The sequence below is a fragment of the Nerophis ophidion genome, linkage group LG17, assembly GCF_033978795.1.
Source record: "Nerophis ophidion isolate RoL-2023_Sa linkage group LG17, RoL_Noph_v1.0, whole genome shotgun sequence".
In the NCBI taxonomy this organism is placed as follows: Eukaryota; Metazoa; Chordata; class Actinopteri; order Syngnathiformes; family Syngnathidae; genus Nerophis; species Nerophis ophidion.
In genome coordinates this window covers 29,767,107-29,794,952 of record NC_084627.1, presented here as the reverse complement: position 1 = coordinate 29,794,952, position 27,846 = coordinate 29,767,107, and the positions used below count along the sequence as shown (strand labels likewise).

The following is a 27,846-nucleotide window of genomic DNA, read 5'->3' as shown; positions in this document are numbered from 1 at the left end:
GTCAAACAGTCAGATCCTCCCTTCTGATATAAGACATTACAAAACACAAAAAAATGTTGGAGAAAGTATTATTTTCATCTAATCGTTGCATGCTTATAACACCGACGTGTGACATGCAGTGTTATAAATGCTGATAAAAGTAGATTTTTTTTATACAGAGTCAACCAGCGAGTGTGCAGGTGTACCTAATGTTATGACTGGAAGCATCTGCATAAATTTAAGAAGTTTATTTTTCTGCCTGGAAAAATGTGGTGACGACTTTAAGATATGTATTTAAACGGTGTGCATTTCCAAAAGATAAATTATGATTCTTTTGGAGAAGGTGGGGCGTGTTTTTTTTGCAATCTGGAAACACCTCCAAAATCAAACATCTTGTAAACAGATTTAAAAAACGAGGTTATAAGCAAATCCAAAACATATTATCTATTTTTTATTTTTAAATATTATCAGTGTTTCTTAACCATAAGGCCAGTCATTATTGGAATGTGAGTGCACCATAGAGCGCGGCCAAAAAACATCTGCTTCTCAGCTATGGTCTGTATGGGCTGCAGCAGTACTCAAGTAGTGACACTTTACCACTACTTATTGCTAGTCTGGAGCTTTGCGCAAAAATTATGACTAAAGCGGTGAAGATGTCTTTTAATTTTCACTGCAATTTTACTAACAGTTCAATTAAACATACATATTATTGTTATTTATTATTCATTTAGTTAGCATTCATTTATATTTAGCATTGTATGATTATATGCAAATGTATTAGTCCTTTCTTTTGCAGTATATTTGATTAGTATTTTGTTTTTTATTCAGCCTAACCTAATACTTGTTGATAACCATTGTGATTAACACATGGTTTCATATCATTTGACAAGGTTTAGCCAGTCAAACTGTAAAAAGTTGAGATATATTTATTGAATATGTGGAAGTCGCTTCCTTGCAGCTCCACTGTAGACACGGCACAAGAGCCAAGTGTGCGGGTTTAACAAGGTTTGAATGTTTTTAGCAAGATTTTAAAAAAAAAGAAAGAAATTCGGCATGTCGTGACGTTGCTGTCACTCCCAATCCTCTCTCTCGCTCTGCTCCCAGCCGCCCACTGGTAAAGACAACAGATGATTAGATTAACACGTACCATCTCTGAAATCTAATCACCTGCCAGCTGTGTCTCGCCGTCAGCAAATCTCCCGCCCCTGCCCGCTGGTGGTCATCCTCAGTATCATGGACAGCAACGGTGACTTTTCCCGCTACAGGCAGTGCTGACTTACACCTGCCCCCACAGAATACAATTAAATCAAGATTAAATTTCTAATTCAGTGTTAATACTTGAATGGTCCCCTTTAAACATACAGACATTATTGTTTCCTAAAAACCCCGTTTCCATATGAGTTGGGAAATTGTGTTGGATGTAAATATAAACAGAATACAATGATTTGCAAATCATTTTCAACCCATATTTAGTTGAATATGTTACAAACACAACATATTGGATGTTCAAACTGATAAACTTTTTTTTTTTTTTGCAAATAATCATTAACTTTAGAATTTGATGCCAGCAACACGTGACAAAGAAGTTGGGAAAAGTGGCAATAAATACTGATAAAGTTGAGGAATGCTCATCAAACACTTATTTTAAACATCCCACTAGTGTGCAGGCTAATTGGGAACAGCTGGGTGCTATGATTAGTTATAAAAACAGCTCCCCAAAAAATGCTCAGTCTTTCACAAGAAAGGATGGGGCGAGGTACACCCCTTTGTCCACAACTGCGTGAGCAAATAGTCAAACAGTTTAAGAACGACGTTTCTCAAAGTGCAATTGCAAGAAATTTAGGGATTTCAACATCTACGGTCCATAATATCATCAAAAGGTTCAGAGAATCTGGAGAAATCACTTCTTGTAATCGGCATGGCCGTAAACCAACATTGAATAACCGTGACCTTCGATCCCTCGGCACTGTATCAAAAACCGACATCAATCTCTAAAGGATATCACCACATGGGCTCAGGAAAACTTCAGGAAACCACAGTCACTAAATACAGTTTGTCGCTACATCTGTAAGTGCAAGTTGAAGCTCTACTATGCAAAGCGAAAGCCATTTATCAACAACATCCAGAAACACCACCGGCTTCCCTGGGCCCGAGATTATCTAAGATGGACTGATGAAAAGTGGAAAAGTATTCTGTGGTCTGACGAGTCCACATTTCAAATTGTTTTTGGAAATATTCGACATTGTGTCATCCGGACCAAAGGGGAAGCGAACCATCCAGACTGTTATAGGCGCAAAGTTCAAAAGCTAGCGTCTGTGATGGTATGGGGGTGCATTAGTGCCCAAGCCATGGGTAACTTACACATCTGTGAAGGCACCATTAAGGCATACAGGTTTTTGGAGCAACATATGCTGCCATCTAAGCGCCGTCTTTTTTATGGACGCCCCTGCTTATTTCAGCAAGACAATGCCAAGCCACATTCAGCACGTGTTACAACAGCGTGGCTTTGTCAAAAAAGAGTTTGGGTACTTTCCTGGCCCGCCTGCAGTTTAGACCTGTCTCCCATCAAAAATGTGTGGCGTAATCTGAAGCGTAAAATACGACAGCGGAGACCCCGGACTGTTGAACGACTGCAGCTTTACATAAAACAAGAATGGGAAAGAATTCCACTTTCAAAGCTTCAACGATTAGTTTCCTCAGTTCCCAACCGTTTATTGAGTGAACAGATGATTAAAGTGATGTAACACAGTAGTGAACATGCCTTTTCCCAACTACTTGGCACGTGTTGCAGCCAATAAATTCTAGGTTAATTATTATTTGCAAAAAAAAATTAAAAAATTATGAGTTTCAACATCAATTATCTTGTCTTTGCAGTGCATTCAATTGAATATGGGTTGAAAAGGATTTGCGAATCATTGTATTCCGTTTTTATTTACATCTAACACAATTTCCCAACTCATATGGAAACAGGGTTTGCATTTCAAAATATATTTAACCAAGGTTAATTAATGTATCTGATAATTATGTGGTGAATGACATCATTGTTTTGCCCATTGAATATGATTCTGGTGTGGGTGCGCTTCAGTCTTGTAAACCAATGAATTCTTCATTGTCCTTCAACCTTGTATGCACATATTTTGAATTTTTGTGTGACCATTTCCCTGTGTATTCGCATAGGAATGCAGACCACAAGCACATCATCTGTTCCTTTGGCAGTGGACCTAGAAACTGCATTGGTATCAAACTTATGGACGTCTTCTTTAAGGTGAGCAAGGATCAAAAGTATACAGCAGTTTTTCCCCAATTTTTCTAAGACAGCTCAGCTAATGGGAAATGATGAAATTGCACAGCAATATGAGAGATGCAGGCGCATGCACATAACATTAAACAAACATGCACTGTAAATTCAGAACAACTGATGAATAAGACTATATATATATATATATATATATATATAAACCCTGTTTACATATGAGTTGGTAAATTGATTTAGATGTAAATATAAACGGAATACAATGATTTGCAAATCCTTTTCAACCCATATTCAATTGAATGCACTACAAAGACAAGATATTTGATGTTCAAACTCATAAACTTAAAAAATGTTTTGCAAATAATAATTAACTTAGAATTTCATGGCTGCAACAAGTGCCAAAGTAGTTGGGAAAGTGCATGTTCAACACTGTGTTACATCACCTTTTCTTTTAACAACACTTAATAAACGTTTGGGAACTGAGGAAACTAATTGTTGAAGCTTTGAAAGTGGAATTATTTCCCATTCTTGTTTTATGTAGAGCTTCAGTCGTTCAACATCTCCGCTGTCGTATTTTACGCTTCATAATGCGCCACACATTTTCGATGGGAGACAGGTCTGGACTGCAGACGGGCCAGGAAAGTACCCGCACTCTTTTACTATGAAACCACGCTGTTGTAACACGTGGCTTGGCATTGTCTTGCTGAAATAAGCAGGGGCGTCCATGATAACGTTGCTTGGATGACAACATATGTTGTTTCAAAACCTGTATGGACAATTCAGCATTAATGGTGCCTTCACAGATGTGTAAGTTACCCATGCCTTGGGCACTAATGCACCCCATACCATCACATATGCTGGCTTTTGAACTTTGCGCCTATAACAATCCAGATGGTAATTTTCCTCTTTGTTCCGGAGGACACCACTTCCACAGTTTCCAAATATAATTTGAAATGTGGACTTGTCAGACCACAGAACACTTTTCCACTTTGCATCGGCCCATCTTAGATGAGCTCGGGCCCAGGAAAGCCAGCGGCGTTCCTTGGGGTTGTTGATAAATGGGTTTTGCTTTGCATAGCAGAGTTTTAACTTGGACTTACAGATGTAGCAACCAACTGTAGTTACTGACAGTGGTTTTATGAAGTGTTCCTGAACCCATGTGGTGATATCCTTTACACACTGATGTCGGTTTTTGATGCAGTACTGCCTGCGGGATCAAGGGTCTGCAATATCATCGCTTACGTGCAGTGATTTCTCCAGATTCTCTGAACCTTTTGATGATTTTACGGACCGTAGATGGTAAAATCCCTAAATTCCCTGCAATAGATCGTTGAGAAATGTTGTTCTAAAACTGTTCTTTGCTTACAAATTGGTGACCCTTGCCCCATCCTTGTTTGTGAATTACGTAGCAGTTCATGGAAGCTGCTTTTATACCCAATCATGGCACCCACCTGTTCCCAATTAGCCTGCACACCTGTGGGATATTCCAAATAAGTCTTTGATGAGAATTTCTCAACTTTATCAGTCTTTATTGCAACATTTCCCAACTTCTTTGTCACGTGTTGCTGGCATCAAATTCTAAAGTTAATGAGTATTTGTTTATCAGTTTGAACATTAAATGTGTTGTCTTTGTAGCATATTCAACTGAATATGGGTTGAAAGTGATTTGCAAATTATTGTATTCCGTTTATATTTACATCTAACACAATTTACAAACTCATATGGAAACGGGGTTAATATATATGTGTGTGTGTGTGTGTGTGTGTGTGTGTGTGTGTGTGTGTGTGTGTCTGTGTGTGTGTGTGTGTGTGTGTGTGTGTGTGTGTGTGTGTGTGTGTGTGTGTGTGTTTGTGTGTGTGTGTGTGTGTGTGTGAATGAATTCATTAAAAACAATACTATACTACTTTGAAAAATCCATCCATCCATCCATCCATCATCTTCCGCTTATCCGAGGTCGGGTCGCGGGGGCAGCAGCCTAAGCAGGGAAGGCCAGACTTCCCTATCTCCAGCCACTTCGTCTAGCTCTTCCCGGGGGATCCCGAGGCGTTCCCAGGCCAGCCGGGAGACATAGTCTTTCCAACGTGTCCTGGGTCTTCCCCGTGGCCTCCTACCAGCTGGACGTGCCCTAAACACCTCCCTAGGGAGGCGTTCGGGTGGCATCCTGACCAGATGCCCGAACCACCTCATCTGGCTCCTCTCGATGTGGAGGAGCAGCGGCTTTACGTTGAGCTCCTCCCGGATGGCAGAGCTTCTCACCCTATCTCTAAGGGAGAGCCCCGCCACCCGGCGGAGGAAACTCATTTCGGCCGCTTGTACCCGTGATCTTATCCTTTCGGTCATGACCCAAAGCTCATGACCATAGGTGAGGATGGGAACGTAGATCGACCGGTAAATTGAGAGCTTTGCCTTCCGGCTCAGCTCCTTCTTCACCACAACGGATCGATACAACGTCCGCATTACTGAAGACGCCGCACCGATCCGCCTGTCGATCTCACGATCCACTCTTCCCCCACTCGTGAACAAGACTCCTAGGTACTTGAACTCCTCCACTTGGGGCAGGGTCTCTTCCCCAACCCGGAGATGGCACTCCACCCTTTTCCGGGCGAGAACCATGGACTCGGACTTGGAGGTGCTGATTCTCATTCCGGTCGCTTCACACTCGGCTGCGAACCGATCCAGTGAGAGCTGAAGATCCCGGCCAGATGAAGCCATCAGGACTACATCATCTGCAAAAAGCAGAGACCTAATCCCGTGGCCACCAAACCGGAACCCCTCAACGCCTTGACTGCGCCTAGAAATTCTGTCCATAAAAGTTATGAACAGAATCGGTGACAAAGGACAGCCTTGGCGGAGTCCAACCTTCACTGGAAACGTGTCCGACTTACTGCCAGCAATGCGGACCAAGCTCTGGCACTGATCATACAGGGAGCGGACTGCCACAATAAGACAGTCCGATACCCCATACTCTCTGAGCACTCCCCACAGGACTTCCCGAGGGACACGGTCGAATGCCTTCTCCAAGTCCACAAAGCACATGTAGACTGGTTGGGCAAACTCCCATGCACCCTCAAGAACCCTGCCGAGAGTATAGAGCTGGTCCACAGTTCCGCGACCAGGACGAAAACCACACTGTTCCTCCTGAATCCGAGGTTCGACTATCCGGCGAAGCCTCCTCTCCAGTACACCTGAATAAACCTTACCGGGAAGGCTGAGGAGTGTGATCCCACGATAGTTGGAACACACCCTCCGGTCCCCCTTCTTAAAGAGAGGGACCACCACCCCGGTCTGCCAATCCAGAGGTACCGCCCCCGATGTCCACGCGATGCTGCAGAGTCTTGTCAACCAAGACAGCCCCACAGCATCCAGAGCCTTAAGGAACTCCGGGCGGATCTCATCCACCCCCGGGGCCTTGCCGCCGAGGAGCTTTTTAACTACCTCAGCGACCTCAGCCCCAGAAATAGGAGAGTCCACTACAGATTCCCCAGGCACCGCTTCCTCAAAGAAAGACGTGTTGGTGGGATTGAGGAGGTCTTTGAAGTATTCCCTCCACCGATCCACAACATCCGCAGTCGAAGTCAGCAGAACACCATCCGCACCATACACGGTGTTGATAGTGCACTGCTTCCCCTTCCTGAGGCGCCGTATGGTGGTCCAGAATCGCTTCGAAGCCGTCCGGAAGTCGTTTTCCATGGCTTCCCCGAACTCTTCCCATGTCCGAGTTTTTGCCTCCGCGACCGCTAAAGCTGCACACCGCTTGGCCCGTCGGTACCCGTCCACTGCCTCCGGAGTCCTATGAGCCAAAAGAACCCGATAGGACTCCTTCTTCAGCTTGACGGCATCCCTCACTGCTGGTGTCCACCAACGGGTTCTGGGATTACCGCCACGACAGGCACCAACAACCTTGCGGCCACAGCTCCAATCAGCCGCCTCGACAATAGAGGTTCGGAACATGGTCCACTCGGACTCAATGTCCCGCACCTCCCTCGTGACATGTTCAAAGTTCTCCCGGAGGTGTGAATTGAAACTCTCTCTGACAGGAGACTCTGCCAGACGTTCCCAGCAGACCCTCACAATGCGCTTGGGCCTGCCAGGTCTGTCCGGCATCCTCCCCCACCATCGCAGCCAACTCACCACCAGGTGGTGATCGGTAGAAAGCTCCGCCCCTCTCTTCACCCGAGTGTCCAAAACATAAGGCCGCAAATCCGATGACACAACTACAAAGTCGATCATGGAACTGCGGCCTAGGGTGTCCTGGTGCCAAGTGCACATATGGACACCCTTATGTTTGAACATGGTGTTTGTTATACAGGTACTTATTTTTGTTATCCACATGCTGCTGACAGCCGAGGCGCATGATGTTGAGTTTGTCAGCACGCACACACAGAGCCAAAATACAGCATTGAGAGGAAGAAAAATGGTAAAAATGGCAAAAAACGGTAATTCTGTTTCTTAATAAAGAAGGTTGCATGATTAAAGTCTTCCAATCTTTGCTACAAACTTAGGTAAACATTTAAGTAACAAGCAGTCGGATCGACAAGATTGACTAGCTCACCTGCTGTGCACATACAGATATGTAGACACACACACAGCTGGCTTGTTGCCAATTATTAGCGCAGTTCAAACCGCCCACGTAGTGCAAACTAATGTAAGTGACCTGTAAAACTGTGTGTATGTTTTGGCTAACATCACTTCCAGAAACGTATTACCAACGTTGACCGAGGTATCACTGTACTCGGACTTGCGCTCAAATGCACATACAATATAAACCATTGTACTACTCATACAGGTAGCAATACATATTACATGTTGAATTGCCTCCACTACTATTGTTTACTATTGAGAACTACTGCTGAAATACTTTACTATATTTGGACCAACAGTTAGCCTCAATTTACAATTATCTACTGTATATACGTTCATCAATATTACTTACGATGGCCATGTCAAATACGTGGTATTGATATATTGACATTCATATGGGGTTCAATTGAGTATCGACTGCTGTCCTAAACCTGTATGAAGTTGGTCGCTCCACCTTGTCAAAACCTTCGCAAACTTGTCTCATTCGTTTGTGCTGGGTGTGCTGCAAAATGTTGTCTAATTTGTATGTTTTTTATGTTATTAACGCTTATTATTTATAACCTTGTCAAAACCTCCCAAAACTTTTGTGCTGCTATGTTTGTGCTCCATTTTTTTTTTGTCTAACTATTGCAGTTTTTATGTGATTGTTTTATGACCCTTAACTAGGGTTAAACATTTTATTTAAAAAAATAGCAGCACAAACAAACGGGACACGTTGGGGGGGAGGGTTTGACGATGTGGTGGTCTGGTTTTGAATGATAAAACATTAATAACATAAAAACTATAATAGACAGAAAAATGTTGAAGCACAAACGAAGCACAGAGGAATATAACAGGTTTGGGGTGATTTTGATAAGGTGGGGTGGATAGATCACATCATCAGTCAGAAAATGTTTTTCAGAATAATAAAAAAATCGTAACGGCACAAACAAAAACATTCGCAGCACAAATGTAGCACAAACGATTGGGACAGGTTTCAGGAGATTTTGACATGGGAGCGGGAGGCAACTTCACAGAGGTCATCAGTATCAATATTAAAATTCAGAAATTTGAAAAGCGTATATTTCACAACCACATAATTTGGGTAACTTACTACAAACAAGTTCCTGTGCTGCAACACACACCCCTGATAGAGTTAATTTGAACTGATTCAGTCATGTCAGTTGACCACTAAGAAGGAGAGCAGTAATTGGGGGGACGGCGTGGCAAAGTTAGTAGAGTGGCTGTGCCAGCAATCTGAGGGTTACTGTTTCAATCCCCACCTTCTACCATCCTAGTCACGTCAGTTGACTAGGATGACACTTCACCCTTGCTCCTGATAGGTCCTGGTGAGCGCCTTGCATGGCAACTCCCGCCGTCAGTGTGTGAATGTGTGTGTGAATGGGTGAATGTGGAGAATTCCCCCCTGGCGTAATCCGTTCCCAACCTTAAAAGGTGCCGAGCATTTATCCCCCCATCTGATCCACATGCTCTGATTAGCATACCGATATGACAGAATTCTGATGATACCATCAGGCACGCCCCTCTCTTTCAGTTTTAAAAACAGTTTCTGATGGTTGTCTCTATCAAAAGCTATCGACGCATCAATATAGCCAACTAAAACTGAGGAGTTCCTACCTTTATACATATCAATCACTTCTTTCAATGCGTAGATACAAAGGTCAGTACCATGCTTAGTTTTAAAACTGCTTCCTCCCACTTCCAAAGACATGCACCTGGGGATAGGTTGATTGACAACACTAAATTGGCCCTAGTGTGTGAATGTGAGTGTGAATGTTGTCTGTCTATCTGTGTTGGCCCTGCGATGAGGTGGCGACTTGTCCAGGGTGTACCCCGCCTTCCGCCCGATTGTAGCTGAGATAGGCGCCAGCGCCTCCCACGACCCCAAAAAGGGAATAAGCGGTAGAAAATGGATGGATGGATGGATGATTGTCAGCACTGGTAAGAAAAGCGCTTAAACGGTCTAATGAAATTATCTCTATAACTTTAGAAAGTATGCTTGCAAATGCAATAGGCCTGTTATGATCCATGCTTCCCACCTTACCTGCCTTGTCCTTGATGACCGGCACCAGAGTGACATCAGGCCTGTAAAACAGATGGAAAGCAGCTACTCTGGGGCTCGCATGTTTCAGGTGTTCTGCAGTTATATGATCAGGGCCACTGGCATTATTATCAGCTAGCTGGGACTACAGCCTCCCTGTTGTGGATGCTGCCTATATCAAAGGGGTTACTTTTAACAAAATAAAAAAATGCAGAATAGTGCTGTCTCCATTTCTCAGCTATGCTATCAGCTCCAGCTACACTCTCAATTGTGCATGGCAGTGGCATACTGCCTCAGTTCAATGTTTTCACCTCTTTCCAGAATCTACTTATATTGCGGTTAAAGAGTTTTCTCAGCCGATGAGTCAGCTCTCATAGTGTGCTCATTTCGAATGACAAATCGAATGGCAGATTTTAACCTAGAATGTGTGAGTTTTTTACGATCTAGTACTGGACTTTGTTTAGGTCTACCAGCCAGAACCCATTCACTCCCAAGCCTCCTTAGCTGCAGTGTAATGCACACGAAAATGTTTATTCCAGCCTGGCTTCCCACTGGATTTCCTGTTTGTGCATGTAACATAAGGACTGCAAGCCTCACACAGGGTTTTGACAGTGTTGTCATACATTGCACAAAGGGATTTTCTAGGATTCATATTATTACAGTTAAGATTAGTACACAAAATTGCATCAGAAATATCAGCATTCCAGTCACCGACCACATAAATACACGTACAGTGATTATCCTGTATAAAATAATTAATAAAGACAAGTTTAAACATGCAGTCATCCTCATTGTCTTTACATTCATACGGAGTGTATACATTACGAACAATAAACTCCCTATAGTTGGACTTATACTGGGCAGCAATACACCAATCAACTTCAAGCGTAATAACACTAATAACTGCATCATGCTTTTTGTCCCAGAGATAGCAACACCTCCTGCTATTCTTCCTCTTACAATTCTCATGGACAGGTCAGTCGTTGACTCACCAGCTCCATGAAAGTTAACATTAAAATAATTCAAGAGGCCCAGGGCTTGTTTTGGGAGGAATGTCTCTTGTACGCATAAAATTTCACAGTTGAGCAGCAGGTTGTCAACATCTACACGCAGATCCCGGTCCCCAGCGCTGCAGCCAAGACGCAGTCTACAACAGTTAAAAGATCCCACACGCATACTTACATGGTACGAGTGGGCAATGCCACTTTAACAGCACTTACACCAGCACAAGAGAAGGGTAGGGATAGGTTGGCCCCCACTGCAACTGCCTTTCATGGCTCATAAAAACGCCTGACCGCAGAGCCTTCTGGCCAACGATTAGGGACATACATTTCTGCAACATTTTTACACTGTGCAGACTTTAAAAGAGCTATATTGATTGCCCACAGTGACTGTGTGTTCACAGGTTACTTTGCATATCCATTAGAGATGGAATATTTCTAATCTGTCACAGCAGACATCAGTTACAACAAGAACTCTGCTATTGACTTGAAATGCCACAGATGCCTTGTTTTGGGGTGACGTCTTAGGCAACCGAAAAAGTAACACATTAATCCCATAAGTGCCACCTAGTGTAAAGGAGGCACATAGCATATTAATAATAGTCGCATTAGAGAGTGTGCATGGACACTGGGACTTCACATATAGGGCAAATTATTCAATAACCAAAAGAAAGTTGAATCTAATCTAAATCTTATAATGTGTAGTACCTTCCAAAAATTTGTGATGTTTTGCCTCATTGTTGCTACAGGAAATCCAGTGGTATTTTTAGAAGTACAAACCCGTTTCCATATGAGTTGGGTAATTGTGTTAGATCTAAATATAAACGGAATACAATGATTTTCAAATCATTGTCCACCCATATTCAGTTAAATATGCTACAAAGACAACATATTTGATGTTCAAACTGATAAACATGTTTTTTTTTTGCAAATTATCATTACCTTTAGAATTTGATGCCAGCAACACGTGAAAAAGAAGTTGGGAAAGGTGGCAATAAATACTGATAAATTTGAGCATTGCTCATGAAACACTTATTTGGAACATCCCACAGGTGTGCAGGCTAACTGGGAAGAGGTGGGTGCCATGATTGGGTATAAAACAGCTTCCGAAAAAATGCTCAGTCTTTTCACAAGAAAGGATGCGTTAGCAAATAGTCAAACGGTTTAAGAACAACGTTTCTCAAAGTGCAATTGCAAAAAATTTAGGGATTTCAACATCTATGGTCCATAATATCATCAAAAGGTTTAAAGAATCTGGAGAAATCACTCCACGCAAGCGATCCCTCAGACAGCACTGTATCAAAAACCGACATCAATCTCTAAAGGATATCACCACATGGGCTCAGGAACACTTCAGAAAACCAAGGTCACTAAATACAGTTTGTCGCTACATCTGTAAGTGCAAGTTAAAGCTCTACTATGCAAAGCGAAAGCCATTAATCAACAACATCCAGAAACGCCGCTGGCTTCTCTGGGCCCAAGATCATCTAACATGGACTGATGCAAAGTGGAAAAGTGTTCTGTGGTCTGACGAGTCCACATTTCAAGTTGTTTTTGGAAATATTCGACATGGTGTCATCCGGACCAAAGGGCAAGCGAACCATCTAGACTGTTATCGACGCAAAGTTCAAAAGCCAGCATCTGTGATGGTATGGGGGTGCATTAGTGCCCAAGGCATGGGTAACTTACACATCTGTGAAGGCACCATTAATGCTGAAAGGTACATACAGGTTTTGGAACAACATATGCTGCCATCTAAGCGGCGTTTTTTGCTTATTTTAGCAAGACAATGCCAAGCCACATTCGGCATGTGTTACAACAGCGTGGCTTTGTAAAAAAAAGAGTGCGGGTACTTTCCTGACCCGCCTGTAGTCCAGACCTGCCATCTTCCATCGAAAATGTGTGACGGATTATGAAGCGTAAAATACGACAGCGGAAACCCCGGACTGTTAAACGACTGAAGCTCTACATAAAACAAGACTGGGAAAGAATTCCACTTTCAAAGCTTCATTAATTAGTTTCCTCAGTTCCCAAACGTTTATTGATTGTTATTAAAAGAAAAGGTGATGTAACACAGCGGTGAACATGCCCTTTCCCAACTACTCTGACACTTTTTGCAGCCATGAAATTCTAAGTTAATTATTATTTGCAAAAAAAAAAAGTTTATGAGTTTGAACTTTAAATATGTTGTCTTTGTAGTGCATTCAATTGAATATAGGTTGAAAAGGATTTGCAAATCATTGTATTCCGTTTATATTTACATCTAACACAATTTCCCAACTCATATGGAAACAGGGTTTTTATATAGTAAATATATTTCAAATTCGGACTTAAAACTTCAAATTTTTACCCTGCTTGTTGCTAAGACATTTAGTAAAAAGACACAATAATTGTAAATTTTAAATTTATCTTTCCTAACGATCACCCAGATAAATGTATTTGAAGGAAAAACTAGGGGTGTAACGGTACGTGTATTTGTATTGAACTGTTTCGGTACGGGGGTTACGGTTCAATGCAGAGGAGTACCGAATGGGTTCCACACGAACATATGCTAAAGTCTTAACAACTCCATTCTGCCTCCGTCTCTGTCTGTACACAGCACCCAGCATTGTCCCTCCCACACAACCATCTGATTGGTTACAACCGGAGCGGTAACAAGCCAGTCAGCAGTGCGTATTCAGAGCGCATGTCGTCAGCGCTTCAGCGTCGAGCAGATAGGTCTTTAGCAGGGGAACAACGGACTCTCCCCAGATTATACTAAACACTTCCAAGTAAACTACTTTCTAAACATGACTATGAGCCCGATGACCTTCTAGAAACAAACTGCAGCTCAGCTCACTTGCAGTCCTGGTTTGAGGTAACGTTAGCGTAACGTTAGCTTATTTTGCGGTGTGTGTGTGTGTGTGTGTGTGTGTGTGTGTGTGTGTGTGTGTGTGTGTGTGTGTGTGTGTGTGTGTGTGTGTGTGTGTGTGTGTGTGTGTGTGCGTGCGTGTGTGTGTGTGTGTGTCTGTCTGTGTGTGTGTGTGTTGATTGAGGTGTGTTGAAGCAGCAAAAAAGGACATATTAAATGAAGAGTTTCTGTCTCTGATTGTTGATGTAATAATGTAAGTGCATCATAAAGCCTACATGAACTCCATGGTGTTCAGAGATGAATAGTCTCTCCTATTGCTATTGTGCTATTTTTTCAGCAATAGTTACATTAATCATTACTAAGTTAGCAGCCTGGTTTTGAATGGCAGGGTCCCTGCTATCACATGTTGATACAAATATAACATTTACATGATAAAAATCAACTACAGGCTTCCCCAATGCTGTAATAAATTAAGCATGATGAGTTGACTTGAAACTGTTTAATGTTGCACTTTTTATATGTAGAAGAAAAGTGGTGTCATTTTATTTCATCTAAGCAACAACTTGAGGCAGTTTAATGTGGATTAACGTGGGCAGAATTATTATAGGGTTCCCAATGTTAAAAGGATCAAGCCATTGTTTACAAATTTAGTAAATAAATAACCAAAAAATGTATATTTTGTTGTTTTCTTACTGTACCGAAAATGAACCGAACCGTGACCTCTAAGCCGAGGTACGTACCGAACCGAAATTTTTATGTACCGTTACACCCCTAGGAAAAACTACACTTTTGGGCACGTATTTTAAGTCAATTTTCAACTACGAGGTTTAGGTAGGACTGTTGAAATAATTAGTGCCATTTAAAGTACATATTCTTATTCTTGATTTTAATTGTTTTTCAATATTAAAGTAGTGGTGAAATGAATTATACTTTTTTTACAGCTTAACAAGGCACTTGTGTCTCTTTTGTATGATATGTCCATAAAACAGATTGTATCCCTACACACACATACACAGACAACATGAGAGGGTGTGACCAGTATGAAAAGTAGACCGTAGAGATCTAGGTCATGGATGTGACTCATCGCCTTCCCTCGCTATCCTACCCTTATCCCTCCCTCCCTCATCATCCATCCTCCATCCCCTCATTCATTTTGTCCCCTTCGTCTTCCCCCGGAGTGTCGATCCTGCCCCTCCCCTTCTATCGGGATAATCTTCGTTCATAAATCTGAGGGAGGTGGGCCAACTGTGCATGTCTAGCTGTAATAGCAGCGGCCATGAGGCTCAGAGTGCAGTTTACAGTGCATCCAGAAAGCTTAACTTTTTCCACATTTTGTTATTTTATAGCCTTATTCCAAAAATGGAAACAATTCATTTTGGTTCTCAAAATTCTACAGACAATACCCCGTAGGCCCTTTTCCACCAAAAGTTTTGGTTCCTGGAACCTCTGGTTCCTGGATAAATATGTTCCTATAGAAGTGTGTGGTTCGTGTTTCCACCGCATTTCCCAGTTCAGGGTAGATTATACGAATCAGGCTGATGACTTATGAAGGAGTGGTTTAATATATTTCCACACTGATTCCATGTAAATAAACAGACACTAGTAGGTCAGGTATTTTAGTAAAAAGTAAGTGATTGAAATATTAAGAAATCATATACAAAACGATATGATTTAAAAAAATAAAGTGTACAGAATTGTTCATAAAAAGTCAGGCTTTTGTCCGCAATGTCGAAAGTTGTCCATCCATCCATTTTTCTACCGCTTATTCCCTTTGGGGTCGCGGGGGGCGCTGCTGCCTATCTCAGCTACAATCGGGAGGAAGGCGGTGTACACCCTGGACAAGTCGTCACCTGTCGAAAGTTGTCCTCTCTGTAAATGATGAATTCATGAGGATCAGGCGATTCCTTTTGTTCCATTTCTGCTGTAAAAAACAATATATAAATAATAAATGTTAGGATTTAGCTCACGCTAACAACACAAACATATCGATTTCAGTGTTAGTTTGTTAGCATTAGCATTCTGTTCACTCGGGTTGAGGCTAATAACTACACAAATGGAGTGTCACTGACTACTTTTACAACATGTAATAACGTAAATAGTTAATATTTGATGTGTTTTACCTTTGTTCCACCTGTGTGCTACCTCTTTTTTACACATACCGTATTTCCTTGAATTGCCGCCGGGGCGCTAATTAGATTAAAACCTCTTCTTACCGCTGCGCTTACCAAAGGCACGTGGTAAAAGTAAGCATGCGCTAATTATTTTAAAACCTCTTCTCACTCCGGCACTTACCAAAGGCATGCAGTAAAAATGTGAGTGTGATGTAAGCTTGGACCTTAAATCCTACTGAATAGCTCTTTATCTTCTTCCCTTTATGCGATTTCAAATTACCGGTATTGAAATCAGCCTCCTCCATTTTGAAAATTATGACAGGGGATGTGTCACTCATGACGTCACGAGTTTGACCAGGCGGTAATACTAAGCATGCGCTAATTATTTTGCGAAACGAGTTTGACCCGGCAGTAATTCAAGGCAGGCGCATACGCTAATTGGGAACATGTGGGTGCCATGTTTGGGTATAAAAGCAGCTTCCATGAAATGCTCAGTCATTCACAAACAAGGATGGGATGAGGGTCACCACTTTGTGACCAAATGCGTGAGCAAATTGTCGAACAGTTTAAGAACAATATTTCTCAACCAGCTATTGAAAGGAATTTAGGGATTTCACCATCTATGTTCCGTAATATCATCAAAAGGTTCAGAGAATTTGGAGAAATCACTGCACGTGAGCGGCTAAGTCCATGATCTTCAATCCTTCAGGCGGTACTGCATCCAAAACCGACATCTGTGTAAAAAGATATCACCTTGTGGGCTCAAGAACACTTCAGAAAACCACTGTCTGTAACTACAGTTTGTCGCTACATCTGTAAGTGCGAGTTAAAACTCTACAATGCAAAGCGAAAGCCATTTATCAACAACACACAGAAACGCAGCATAAAATGGATTGATGCAAAGTGTAAAAGTATTCTGTGGTCTGACGAGTCCACATTTCAAATTGTTTTTGGAAACTGGGGACGTCGTGTCCTCTGGAACACGGAGGAAAACAACCATCCGGATTGTTCTAGGTGCAAAGGTCAAAAGCCAGCATCTGTGATGGTATGGGGGTGCATTAATGCCCAAAGCATGTGTAACTTACACATCTGTGAAGGCACCATTAATGGTGAAAGGTACATACGGGTTTTGGAGCAACATATGGAACAATGTTGTCATGGACACCCCTGCTTATTTCAGCAAAACAATGTCAAGCCACGTGTTACAACAGTGGGGCTTCGTAGTAAAAGAGTGCGGGTATTAGACGGACTGCCTGTAGTCCAGACCTGTCTCCCAGAAAATGTGTGGTGCATTATGATGCGTAAAATACAACAACGGAGATCCCGTACTGTTGAACAACTTAAGCTGTACATCAAGCAAGAATGGGAAATAATTCCACCTGAGAAGCTTAAAAAATTGGTCTCCTCAGTTCCCAAGCGTTTACTGAGTGTTGTTAAATGGAAAGGCCATGTAACACAGTGATAAAAATTACCCTGTGCCATCTTTTTTGCAACGTGTTGCTGCCATTAAATTCTAAGTTAATGATTATTTGCAAAAAAAAAAAAAAACGTTTCTCAGTTTGAATATTAAATATCTTGTCTTTGCAGTCTATTCAATTGAATATAAGTGGAAAAGGATTTGAAAATGTTGTATTCTGTTTTCGTGTACAAATTACACAACGTGCCAACCCCACTGGTTTGGGGTTTTTTAGTTCCACTGATCACCGTTCTGCAGCACACAGTTGCTGGATGTCAAAAGCTCCTTTACATCTTCTGTGACTACGTTGTCAATTTTGTTGTAATAGAAATACACAAGGAATAAGAAATAAACAAGTCTCCACGTATATTGCAATGGCGGTTGTGTGTTTCAAACAGAAGTTTTAGGAAAGCCCACAAATTTTTTCATCCAATCAGCGTTTGACAGCTCAGTCCGCCACGAAAAGGTTCCTGGTCACTTGGAAAAGAAACACTTATCGAGTGGGAACTTCCTAAGGTTCCTGAAACCTAAGTCTACTTTGGTATTTTTTGTTGGAAACACAGAGGGAACTTTATTTACACGGGTCAGTGGGAAAGTTCCTGAAAAAGTTCCTTTGGTCGAAAATGGCCTATTGTGAAAGTTTATTTAAAAAAACATAAGAAGTTGCTCAAAATGTTCATCAATTCATAAGTACATAAGTATTCACAGCCCTTGGTATATACTTTGTTGATGCATCTTTGGCAGAAATTACAGCCTTAAGCTTTTTTGAATGATGCCACAAGCTTGGCACACTTATCTTAGGGCAGTTTGCCTATTTCTCTTTGCCCATTCCTCCTTGTAGTACATCACTGCATTCATCTTATGAAATTCATCTGTAATTTGACTCATGAGAGCAGGCTATTGTAAACCCATTTTGCTTTAAGTTACAAAAATTATTTTACAGTGGGGTAAAACCTAAAACTTTGGAAAAGTTTTAGGTTTTATTGTTGCGACTACCTTTTCAAATGAAGTACAGCAATAATTTCCCCGAGTCAGTTTTGGCCACGCATGTCTATCTTTTTCTTCACTTTCTTCCTGACACAACCATTTATTTTTATTTATTTTTATTTCCGTCTGTCTCTAGTTATTTCTGGCACAGTAACTGACAGGCTAACAATTTTTCTGTTGTTCACTCAAAACACGAGAAAAAAATACCTCCGACTGACCTGTGATTGGTCTGACCATGCTCAAGCACATGGCTATTTTCAATAAGATTTGCACACCTCCCTTATAGGCGTGGTCTGGGGGTGTGCCAAACCATGTACAAACCTCGTTTCCATATTAGTTGGGAAATTGTGTTAGATGTAAATACAAACGGAATACAATGATTTGCAAATCCTTTTCAACCCATATTCAATTGAATGCACTACAAAGACAAGATATTTGATGTTCAAACTCATAAACTTTATTTTATTTTTTGTAAATAATAATGTGCCAAAGTAGTTGGGAAAGGGCATGTTCACCACTGTAGTACACCACCTTTTCTTTTAACAAGACTCACTAAACATTTGGGAACTGAGGAAACTAATTGTTGAAGCTTTGAAAGTGGAATTTTTTTCCATTCTTGTTTTATGTAGAGCTTCAGTCGTTCAACAGTCCGGGGTCTCCGCTGTCTTATTTTACGCTACTTCACTATACTATTTTTACCCACACTCTTTTTTTACGAAGCCACGCTGTTGTTACACGTGCTTAATGTGGCTTGGCATTTTCTTGCTGAAATAAGCAGGGGCGTTCATGAAAAAGACGGCACTTAAATGGCAGCATATGTTGTTCCAAAACCCGTATGTACCTTTCAGCATTAATGGTGCCTTCACAGATGTGTAAGTTACCCATGCCTTGGGCACTAATGCACCCCCATACCATCACAGATGCTGGCTTTTGAACTTTGCGTCGATAACAGTCTGGATGGTCCGCGTCGATAACAGTCTGGATGGTCCACTTCCCCTTTGGTCTGGATGGCACGATGTCGAATATTTCCAAAAACATTTTGAAATGTGGACTCGTGAAACCACAGAACACTTTTTCACTTTGCCTCATTCCATGTTAGATGATCTTGGGCACAGAGAAGCCGGCGGCGTTTCTGGATGTTGTTGATAAATGGCTTTCGCTTTGCATTCTAGAGCTTTAACCTGCACTTACAGGTGTAGCGACAAACTGTATGTAGTGACAGTGGTTTTCTGAAGTGTTCCTGAGCCCATGTGGTGATATCCTTTAGAGATTGATGTCGGGTTTTGATACGGTGCCATCTGAGGAATCGAAGGTCACAGTCATTCAATGTTGGTTTCCGGCCATGCCGCTTACGTGGAGTGATTTCTCCAGATTCTCTGAACCTTTTGATGATATTATGGACCGTAGATGTTTAAATCCCTAAATTTCTTGCAATTGCACATTGAGAATCGTTGTTCTTAAACTGTTTAACCATTTGCTCACGCAGTTGTGGACAAAAGGGTGTAGCTCGCCTCATCCTTTTCTTGTGAAAGACTGAGCATTTTTTAGGAAGCTTTTTTTATACCCAATCATGGCACCCACCTGTTCCCAATCAGCCTGCACAACTGTGGGATGTTCCAAATAAGCGTTTGATGAGCATTCCTCAACTTTATCAGTATGTATTGCCACCTTTCCCAACTTCTTTGTCAGGTGTTGCTGGCATCAAATACTAAAGTTAATGATTATTTGTAAAAAAATAACTTTTTTACAGTTTGAACATCAAATATCTTGTCTTTGTAGCATTTTCAACTGAATATGGGTTGAAAATAATTTGCAAATTATTGTCCATCCATCCATTTTCTACCGCTTATTCCCTTATTTTGGGGTGGCGGGGGGCGCTGGCGCCTATCTCAGCTACAATCGGGCAGAAGACGCAGTACACCCTGAACAAGTCGCCATTTCATCGCAGGGCCAACACAGATTGACAGACAACATTCACACACTACGGCCAATTTAGTGTTGCCAATCAACCTATCCCCAGATGCATGTTTTTGGAAGTGGGAGGAAGCTGGAGTACCCGGAGGGAACCCACGCATTCACGGGGAGAACATGCAAACTCCACACAGAAAGATCCCGAGCCTGGATTTGAACCATGGAATGCAGGAACTTCGTATCGTGAGGCAGACGCACTAACCCCTCTTCCACCGTGAAGCCCTGCAAATCATTGTATTCTGTTTATATTTACATCTAACACAATTTCCCAAATCATATAGACACTGGATTTGTACACATCCATCCATCCAGGTCCTACCGCTTATTCCCTCCGCCTATCTTTGCTAGAATCGGGCGGAAGGCGGAGTACACCCTGGACGAGTCGCCACCTCATCGCAGGGCCAACACAGATAGACAGACAACATTCACACTCACATTTGCAGCTAATTCCAAGTTGATTGCGATATAACAAAAAAATGTGTTTGGATTTGTATTTTTACTTGTGTATGCCATTTTCTGAATTTGATTGTATGTAAATATTTGTAGGAAAGCCATGCAATTCTTGTTACATGAGGGCCTAGGCCAATACCATTCCTACAGTGAAACACGGTGGTGGCAGCATCATGCTTTGGGGAGGTTTTTCAGCAGCAGAAACTGGCAGAATAGTCCAGATAGAAGGAAAGATAAATGCAGTAATCCGAGATGAAAATCAACACTTCCCGTCCAATCTGATGACGCTTCAGAGGTGCTGACTTGAAGATAGATGCTCCAAGCGTGTGGCATAGTATTCAAAAAGACTTGATGCAAAAGGTGCATCAACAAAGTATTGAGCAAAGGTACTTATGTACATGTGTTTTTTTTATTTTTGATCCATCCATCCATCCATCTTCTTCCGCTTATCCGAGGTCGGGTCGCGGGGGCAACAGCCTAAGCAGGGAAACCCAGACTTCCCTCTCCCCAGCCACTTCGTCTAGCTCTTCCCGGGGGATCCCGAGGCGTTCCCAGGCCAGCCGGGAGACATAGTCTTCCCAACGTGTCCTGGGTCTTCCCCGTGGCCTCCTACCGGTTGGACGTGCCCTAAACACCTCCCTAGGGAGGCGTTCGGGTGGCATCCTGACCAGATGCCCGAACCACCTCATCTGGCTCCTCTCGATGTGAAGGAGCAGCGGCTTTACTTTGAGTTCCTCCCGGATGGCAGAGCTTCTCACCCTATCTCTAAGGGAGAGCCCCGCCACACGGCGGAGGAAACTCATTTTGGCCGCTTGTACCCGTGATCTTATCCTTTCGGTCATGACCCAAAGCTCATGACCATAGGTGAGGATGGGAACGTAGATCGACCGGTAAATTGAGAGCTTTGCCTTCCGGCTCAGCTCCTTCTTGACCACAACGGATCGGTACAACGTCCGCATTACTGAAGACGACGCACCGATCCGCCTGTCGATCTCACGATCCACTCTTCCCCCACTCGTGAACAAGACTCCTAGGTACTTGAACTCCTCCACTTTGGGCAGGGTCTCCTCCCCAACCCGGAGATGGCACTCCACCCTTTTCCGGGCGAGAACCATGGACTCGGACTTGGAGGTGCTGATTCTCATTCCGGTCGCTTCACACTCGGCTCCGAACCGATCCAGTGAGAGCTAAAGATCCCGGTCAGATGAAGCCATCAGGACCACATCATCTGCAAAAAGCAGAGACTTAATCCTGCGGTCACCAAACCGGAACCCCTCAACGCCTTGACTGCGCCTAGAAATTCTGTCCATAAAAGTTATGAACAGAATCGGTGACAAAGGACAGCCTTGGCGGAGTCCAACCCCCACTGGAAATGTGTTCGACTTACTGCCGGCAATGCGGACCACGCTCTGGCACTGATCGTACAGGGAATGGACCGCCACAATAAGATAGTCCGATACCCCATACTCTCTGAGCACTCCCCACAGGACTTCCCAAGGGACACGGTCGGAAGCCTTCTCCAAGTCCACGAAGCACATGTAGACTGGTTGGGCAAACTCCCATGAACCCTCAAGAACCCTGCGGAGAGTATAGAGCTGGTCCACAGTTCCACGACCAGGACAAAAACCACACTGTTCCTCCTGAATCTGAAGTTCGACTATCCGCTGTAGCCTCCTCTCCAGTACACCTGAATAAACCTTACCGGGAAGGCTGAGGAGTGTGATCCCACGATAGTTGGAACACACCCTCTGGTCCCCCTTCTTAAAGAGAGGAACCACCACCCCGGTCTGCCAATCCAGAGGTACCGCCCCCGATGTCCACGCGATGCTGCAGAGTCTTGTCAACCAAGACAGCCCCACAGCATCCAGAGCCTTAAGGAACTCCGGGCGGACGTCATCCACCTCTGGGGCCTTATCACAAAGGAGCTTTTTAACTATCTCAGCGACCTCAGCCCCAGAAATAGGAGAGTCCACCACAGATTCCCCAGGCACTGCTTCCTCATAGGAAGACGTGTTGGTGGGATTGAGGAGGTCTTCGAAGTATTCCTTCCACCTATCCACAACCTCTGCAGTCGAGGTCAGCAGAACACCATCCGCACCATACACGGTGTTGATAGTGCACTGCTTCCCCTTCCTGAGGCGGCGGACGGTGGTCCAGAATCGCTTCGAAGCCGTCCGGAAGTCGTTTTCCATGGCTTCCCCGAACTCCTCCCATGTCCGAGTTTTTGCCTCAGCGACCGCTGAAGCTGCACACCGCTTGGCCTGTCGGTACCTGTCCACTGCCTCCGGAGTCCTATGAGCCAAAAGGACCCGATAGGACTCCTTCTTCAGTTTGACGGCATCCCTCACCGCTGGTGTCCACCAAGGGGTTTTAGGATTTCCGCCCCGACAAGCACCAACTACCTTACGGCCACAGCTCCAATCAGCCGCCTCGACAATTGAGGTGCGGAACATGGTCCACTCGGACTCAATGTCCAGCACCTCCCTCGTGACATGTTCAAAGTTCTTCCGGAGGTGGGAATTGAAACTTTCTCTGACAGGAGACTCTGCCAGACGTTCCCAGCAGACCCTCACATTGCGTTTGGGCCTCCCAGGTCTGTCCGGCATCCTCCCCCACCATCGCAGCCAACTCACCACCAAGTGGTGATCGGTAGAAAGCTCCGCCCCTCTCTTCACCCGAGTGTCCAAAACATAAGGCCGCAAATCCGATGACACAACTACAAAGTCGATCATGGAACTGCGGCCTAGGGTGTCCTGGTGCCAAGTGCACATATGGACACCCTTATGTTTGAACATGGTGTTTGTTATGGACAAACTGTGACGAACACAAAAGTCCAATAACAAAACACCACTCGGGTTCAGATCCGGGCGGCCATTCTTCCCAATCACGCCTCTCCAGGTTTCACTGTCGTTGCCAACGTGAGCGTTGGAGTCCCCCAGTAGGACAAGGGAATCACCCGGGGGAGCACTTTCCAGTACTCCCTCGAGTGCTCCCAAAAAGGGTGGGTACTCTGAACTGCTGTTTGGTGCATAAGCACAAACAACAGTCAGGACCTGTCCCCCCACCCGAAGGCGGAGGGAGGCTACCCTTTCGTCCACCGGGTTAAACTCCAACGTGCAGGCTTTGAGCCGGGGGGCAACAAGAATTGCCACCCCAGCCCGTCGCCTCTCACTGCCGGCAACGCCAGAGTGGAAGAGGGTCCAGTCCCTCTCGAGAGAAGTGGTTCCAGAGCCCTTGCTGTGCGTCGAAGTGAGTCCGACTATATCCAGCCGGAACTTCTCAACTTCGCGCACTAGCTCAGGCTCTTTCCCCCCCAGTGAGGTGACGTTCCACGTCCCAAGAGCTAGCTTCTGTAGCCGAGGATCGGACCGCCTAGTGCCCTGCCTTCGGCTTCCGCCCAGCTCACATTGCACCCGACCTCTATGGCCCCTGCTATGGGTGGTGAGCCCATTGGAGGGGTGACCCACGTTGCCACTTCGGGCTGTGTCCGGCCGGGCACCAGGCGCTCGCCATCGTGCCCCACCTCTGGGCCTGGCTCCAGAGGGAGGCCCCGGTGACCCGCGTCCGGGCGAGGGAAATCTGGGTCTATGTTTTTTCTTCTTCATAAAGGTCTTCGAACTGCTGTTTGTCTGATCCCTCACCTAGAACCTGTTTGCCTTGGGAGACCCTACCAGGGGGCATAAAGCCCCCGGACAACATAGCTCCTAGGATCATTGGGACACGCAAACTCCTCTACCACGATAAGGTGGCAGCTCAGAGATATATTCGCTATTTAGAAAAATAAATAAAAATGTCATCATGTGGAGTAGAATTTTGAGGACAAAAGAAATATATTCCATTTTAGAATGAGGCTGTAACATAACAAAATGTGGAAAAGGTGAAAAGCTTTGAATACTTAGTGGATGCACTGTATATTGAAGCCATTAACAATGTTTGCAGTCAAAAAAGTTTACTTATGTAGTAACATGTAGTTTTTCCAATGCAGGAGGCGTGCACTTACCTCTTAAAGCACTATGACTGGTGTCTGGATCCGCCATCACAAAACCTGGACTACAAATGGCTGCCTATATCTCGGCCTGCCAACCCCCCAACCATCTCCTTCACTAGACCGGACCCAACTCGAACCGACGGGACCAACAGCTCATAGGAAAAACACAAAAACATTTGGCACTAAAAACTAAACACAATAAGGGGAGCCCAAATATCTTCCCCTGCTGCTCATAGTGCACAAAAGCATCATGTGAAAACTGCTTGAAAGATGTGTACTAAAAAATGAATACATTGATGTTGGTACTTAGCACAAAATTAAGACTAGTTGCCTTATATAAATAATCACCATACTGTAGCCGCCATGCAACACAACTCCTTCATATGTTTTTCACTCGGCAGTAGTTAAAGCACACACACACATATGTACACAAAGGTAAACCCTCAAATTCCATCAGTGACTTCAAACCTGCCCCCACCCACTCACGCTTCACCACCTAGCAACCAGCTCTGCTTAGCAACAGTTTGTCATATTGACTTACTTCCTTTTTAGTATGCTCACACATACACTCGCAGACACACACACACACACACACACACACATAGACTAACTTGGTTATTTTTGAAAGGGTGCGCTTGGCAACGAACATGTCTTTTGAATGTGTCTTGTGAAGCACATGTAAAAGATGCCAGAAGGTGCTTCGGAGCTACTTTTAAAATAACCTGGAAAAAAAGCTGAGGTTTATTTTCATCTTATGAATCATCTAGCAACAAGAACAACTCATATTCAATGTCAAATACCTACAATTAACCAATAATTAGTTAAAAATGAAGAATCAACAATTATTGTTATAGATAGATAAAGAATGACTTTAATGGGGTCATGTTACATGTTGGCACAGTTTGATACAATCATAAGATGTGTAGAAAAATTTTAATGTGTGTATGTTTTTATGAGTTTGACTTTAAAAGATACATTTTACAGGTCATTGTTTTTGTTTCCTCTTAATTTTTCAGTTTTAATAATTTTTGAAATATCAGTTACTCAAGCTGTCATTTGGGTTGCTGAAATACATATTGTTTTCTTATTTTACTGTATAAGACTATTTGCTAAAAACTAGGGCTGTCAAAATTAATGGATTAATGTAAATAATACCTCATTATTATTGATCTGATTTCACAATGTAAGTGACAGGCTGCAAAAGCCAACAAGTCAGTATGAACAAACTTGATGTGAAATTGGACTATACAAAAAACCTGACGGAAAAGTCGACCAACTTTTTGCACACCCTTTATTTTTCACCACAACACGTCCATCTTGAAATAGCACATTAATGACACAAAAGGAGCAACACGTCCATATTAATGTGGCTAAGGCCTTGGTCACACTGCAGCTTCATTCCGACTTTTTTACCCGTATCAGATTTTTTCATGTCAATGTGAACAGTGCAATTCCAATTTTTTCTAATCTGACCCAGGCCTCTTTCGTATGTGGATATAAAGCGGGGTGTATAATGTATGCAATGTGACTGCAGTGTGAACGCTGTGGTCACATTTATTCAACCATTGTATTATCATAAGCAATACACATCGTAATTCTTTGCCAAAATAGACGGTTGCAAAATATGCACCACAAATGAAACCTTCTAAAATTGAAACCATATTTACCACCATGAAGACTAAAATGAGAAATCAGAATAGGACATCCTGCCCTGCATTGTGAAAGTAGCGTTGGAAGCCTTTAGAAAAACCAACATGTTTTTATGTGCATATATAGGTCCCTTCTTACGAGTAATGAATAAATATTGAATTGTGGTTAATCGATATTGATCAACAGCAATCTTGGGATTAATCTGATTTAAAAGGCTTGATAGCCCTATTGAAGGAGAAAAGGTTATAATGAACTAGTTAAGAACACAAGAGTGCCGTTATGACTGAAAAAGAAATCATTAAAAGTGATAATAAATATTTCATAGAATCAACAAAGCATTTGTTTACAATGTCTGCCTTATTTGTGTACTCATAAATTAGGTCGGTTTGAGAATTTGTTCATAAAGACATGCTGTACCTACTTTAGTTGACAAACAGAATCATGCTGCAGACATGAACAATTCTCACACACACGCACACAGCGGCAAGTGTTAGCACACGAACATGAAACTGCATGTGGCATAAAATGAGGTTGTGAAAAGCAGGATGACTCACTGGCCTCTTTGCTCTTCATCCACCTGCTATATTTCACACTAACAACAATTGACAAGGACGTGTGCCTCTTTCTTCATTTTTTTGGTTTTTCATGTATTTTCCCCATCACACTTCAAAAGAGCACAATATTGGCGTGACAAAATCGGAATAATAATCTTAAAGTTAAAGTACCAATGATTGTCACACACACACTAGGTGTGGTGAAATTTGTCCTCTGCATTTGACCCATCTCCTTGTTCACACCCTGGGAAGTGAGGGGAGCAGTGGGCAGCAGCGGTGCCACGCCTGGGAATCATTTATGGTGATTTAACCCCCAATTCCACCCCTTGATGCTGAGTGCCAAGCAGGGAGGCAATGGGTCCCATTTTTTTTATAGTCTTTGGTATGACTCGGCCGGGGTTTGAACTCACAACCTACCGATCTCAGGGCGAACACTCTAACCACAAGGCCACTGAGTAGGTGTCTTATGAAATAAAAGTGCATTCCCACTGATTGTCTACTATTAGATTCAGAGTAATGTTAGCAATGCAGAAGAAAGTGTTATGCAGCGTTCCCTAAAGGGTGTTTAAAATATTTTTTTTTCGATTTTCAGAGTGTGCTTGAATTTAAGATGAACCTATTATTGTTGTAAATGATTATTTCACTGTAGATATCTGACTGAATAAAACATACTGTGCATGCATTCTGTAACACATGATATATACTGTGTGTACTGTATATACACTTAACACATCAACAAATCGAAGACTTCTATGGATCTACAACAACATGGACTCAAGATTTCCCTCGCCCGGACGTAGGACACCGGGGCCCACCTCTAGAGCCAGCCACGGAGTTGGGGCACGATGGCGAGCGCCTGGTGGCCGGGCCTCTTCCGAAGAGGCAACGTGGGTCAACCGTCAGATAGGCTAACCACTCATAGTAGGTGGCCGTGAGCTGGGCGGAAGCTGAAGGCAGGGCAGTTCAGTAGCCT

General features: G+C 43.2%; 1 protein-coding gene across 3 annotated transcripts in view; it reads left to right on the top strand.

The window, feature by feature from the left end:
• Positions 1-27,555, top strand: part of LOC133536313 (putative cytochrome P450 120) — an 84,816-nt gene extending 57,261 nt beyond the window's left edge. For 2 of the 3 annotated variants that reach the window (XM_061876739.1, XM_061876740.1), the window contains exons 11-12: positions 3,157-3,244; positions 24,667-27,555. In XM_061876739.1, coding sequence (XP_061732723.1) covers positions 3,157-3,244; positions 24,667-24,828 — 250 coding nt within the window. In that variant the 3' untranslated portion in view covers positions 24,829-27,555. The remainder of the gene's footprint in view (positions 1-3,156; positions 3,245-24,666) is intronic. The other variant, XM_061876741.1, reaches the window with a different exon arrangement.
• The last annotated feature ends 291 nt before the right edge of the window (positions 27,556-27,846 follow it).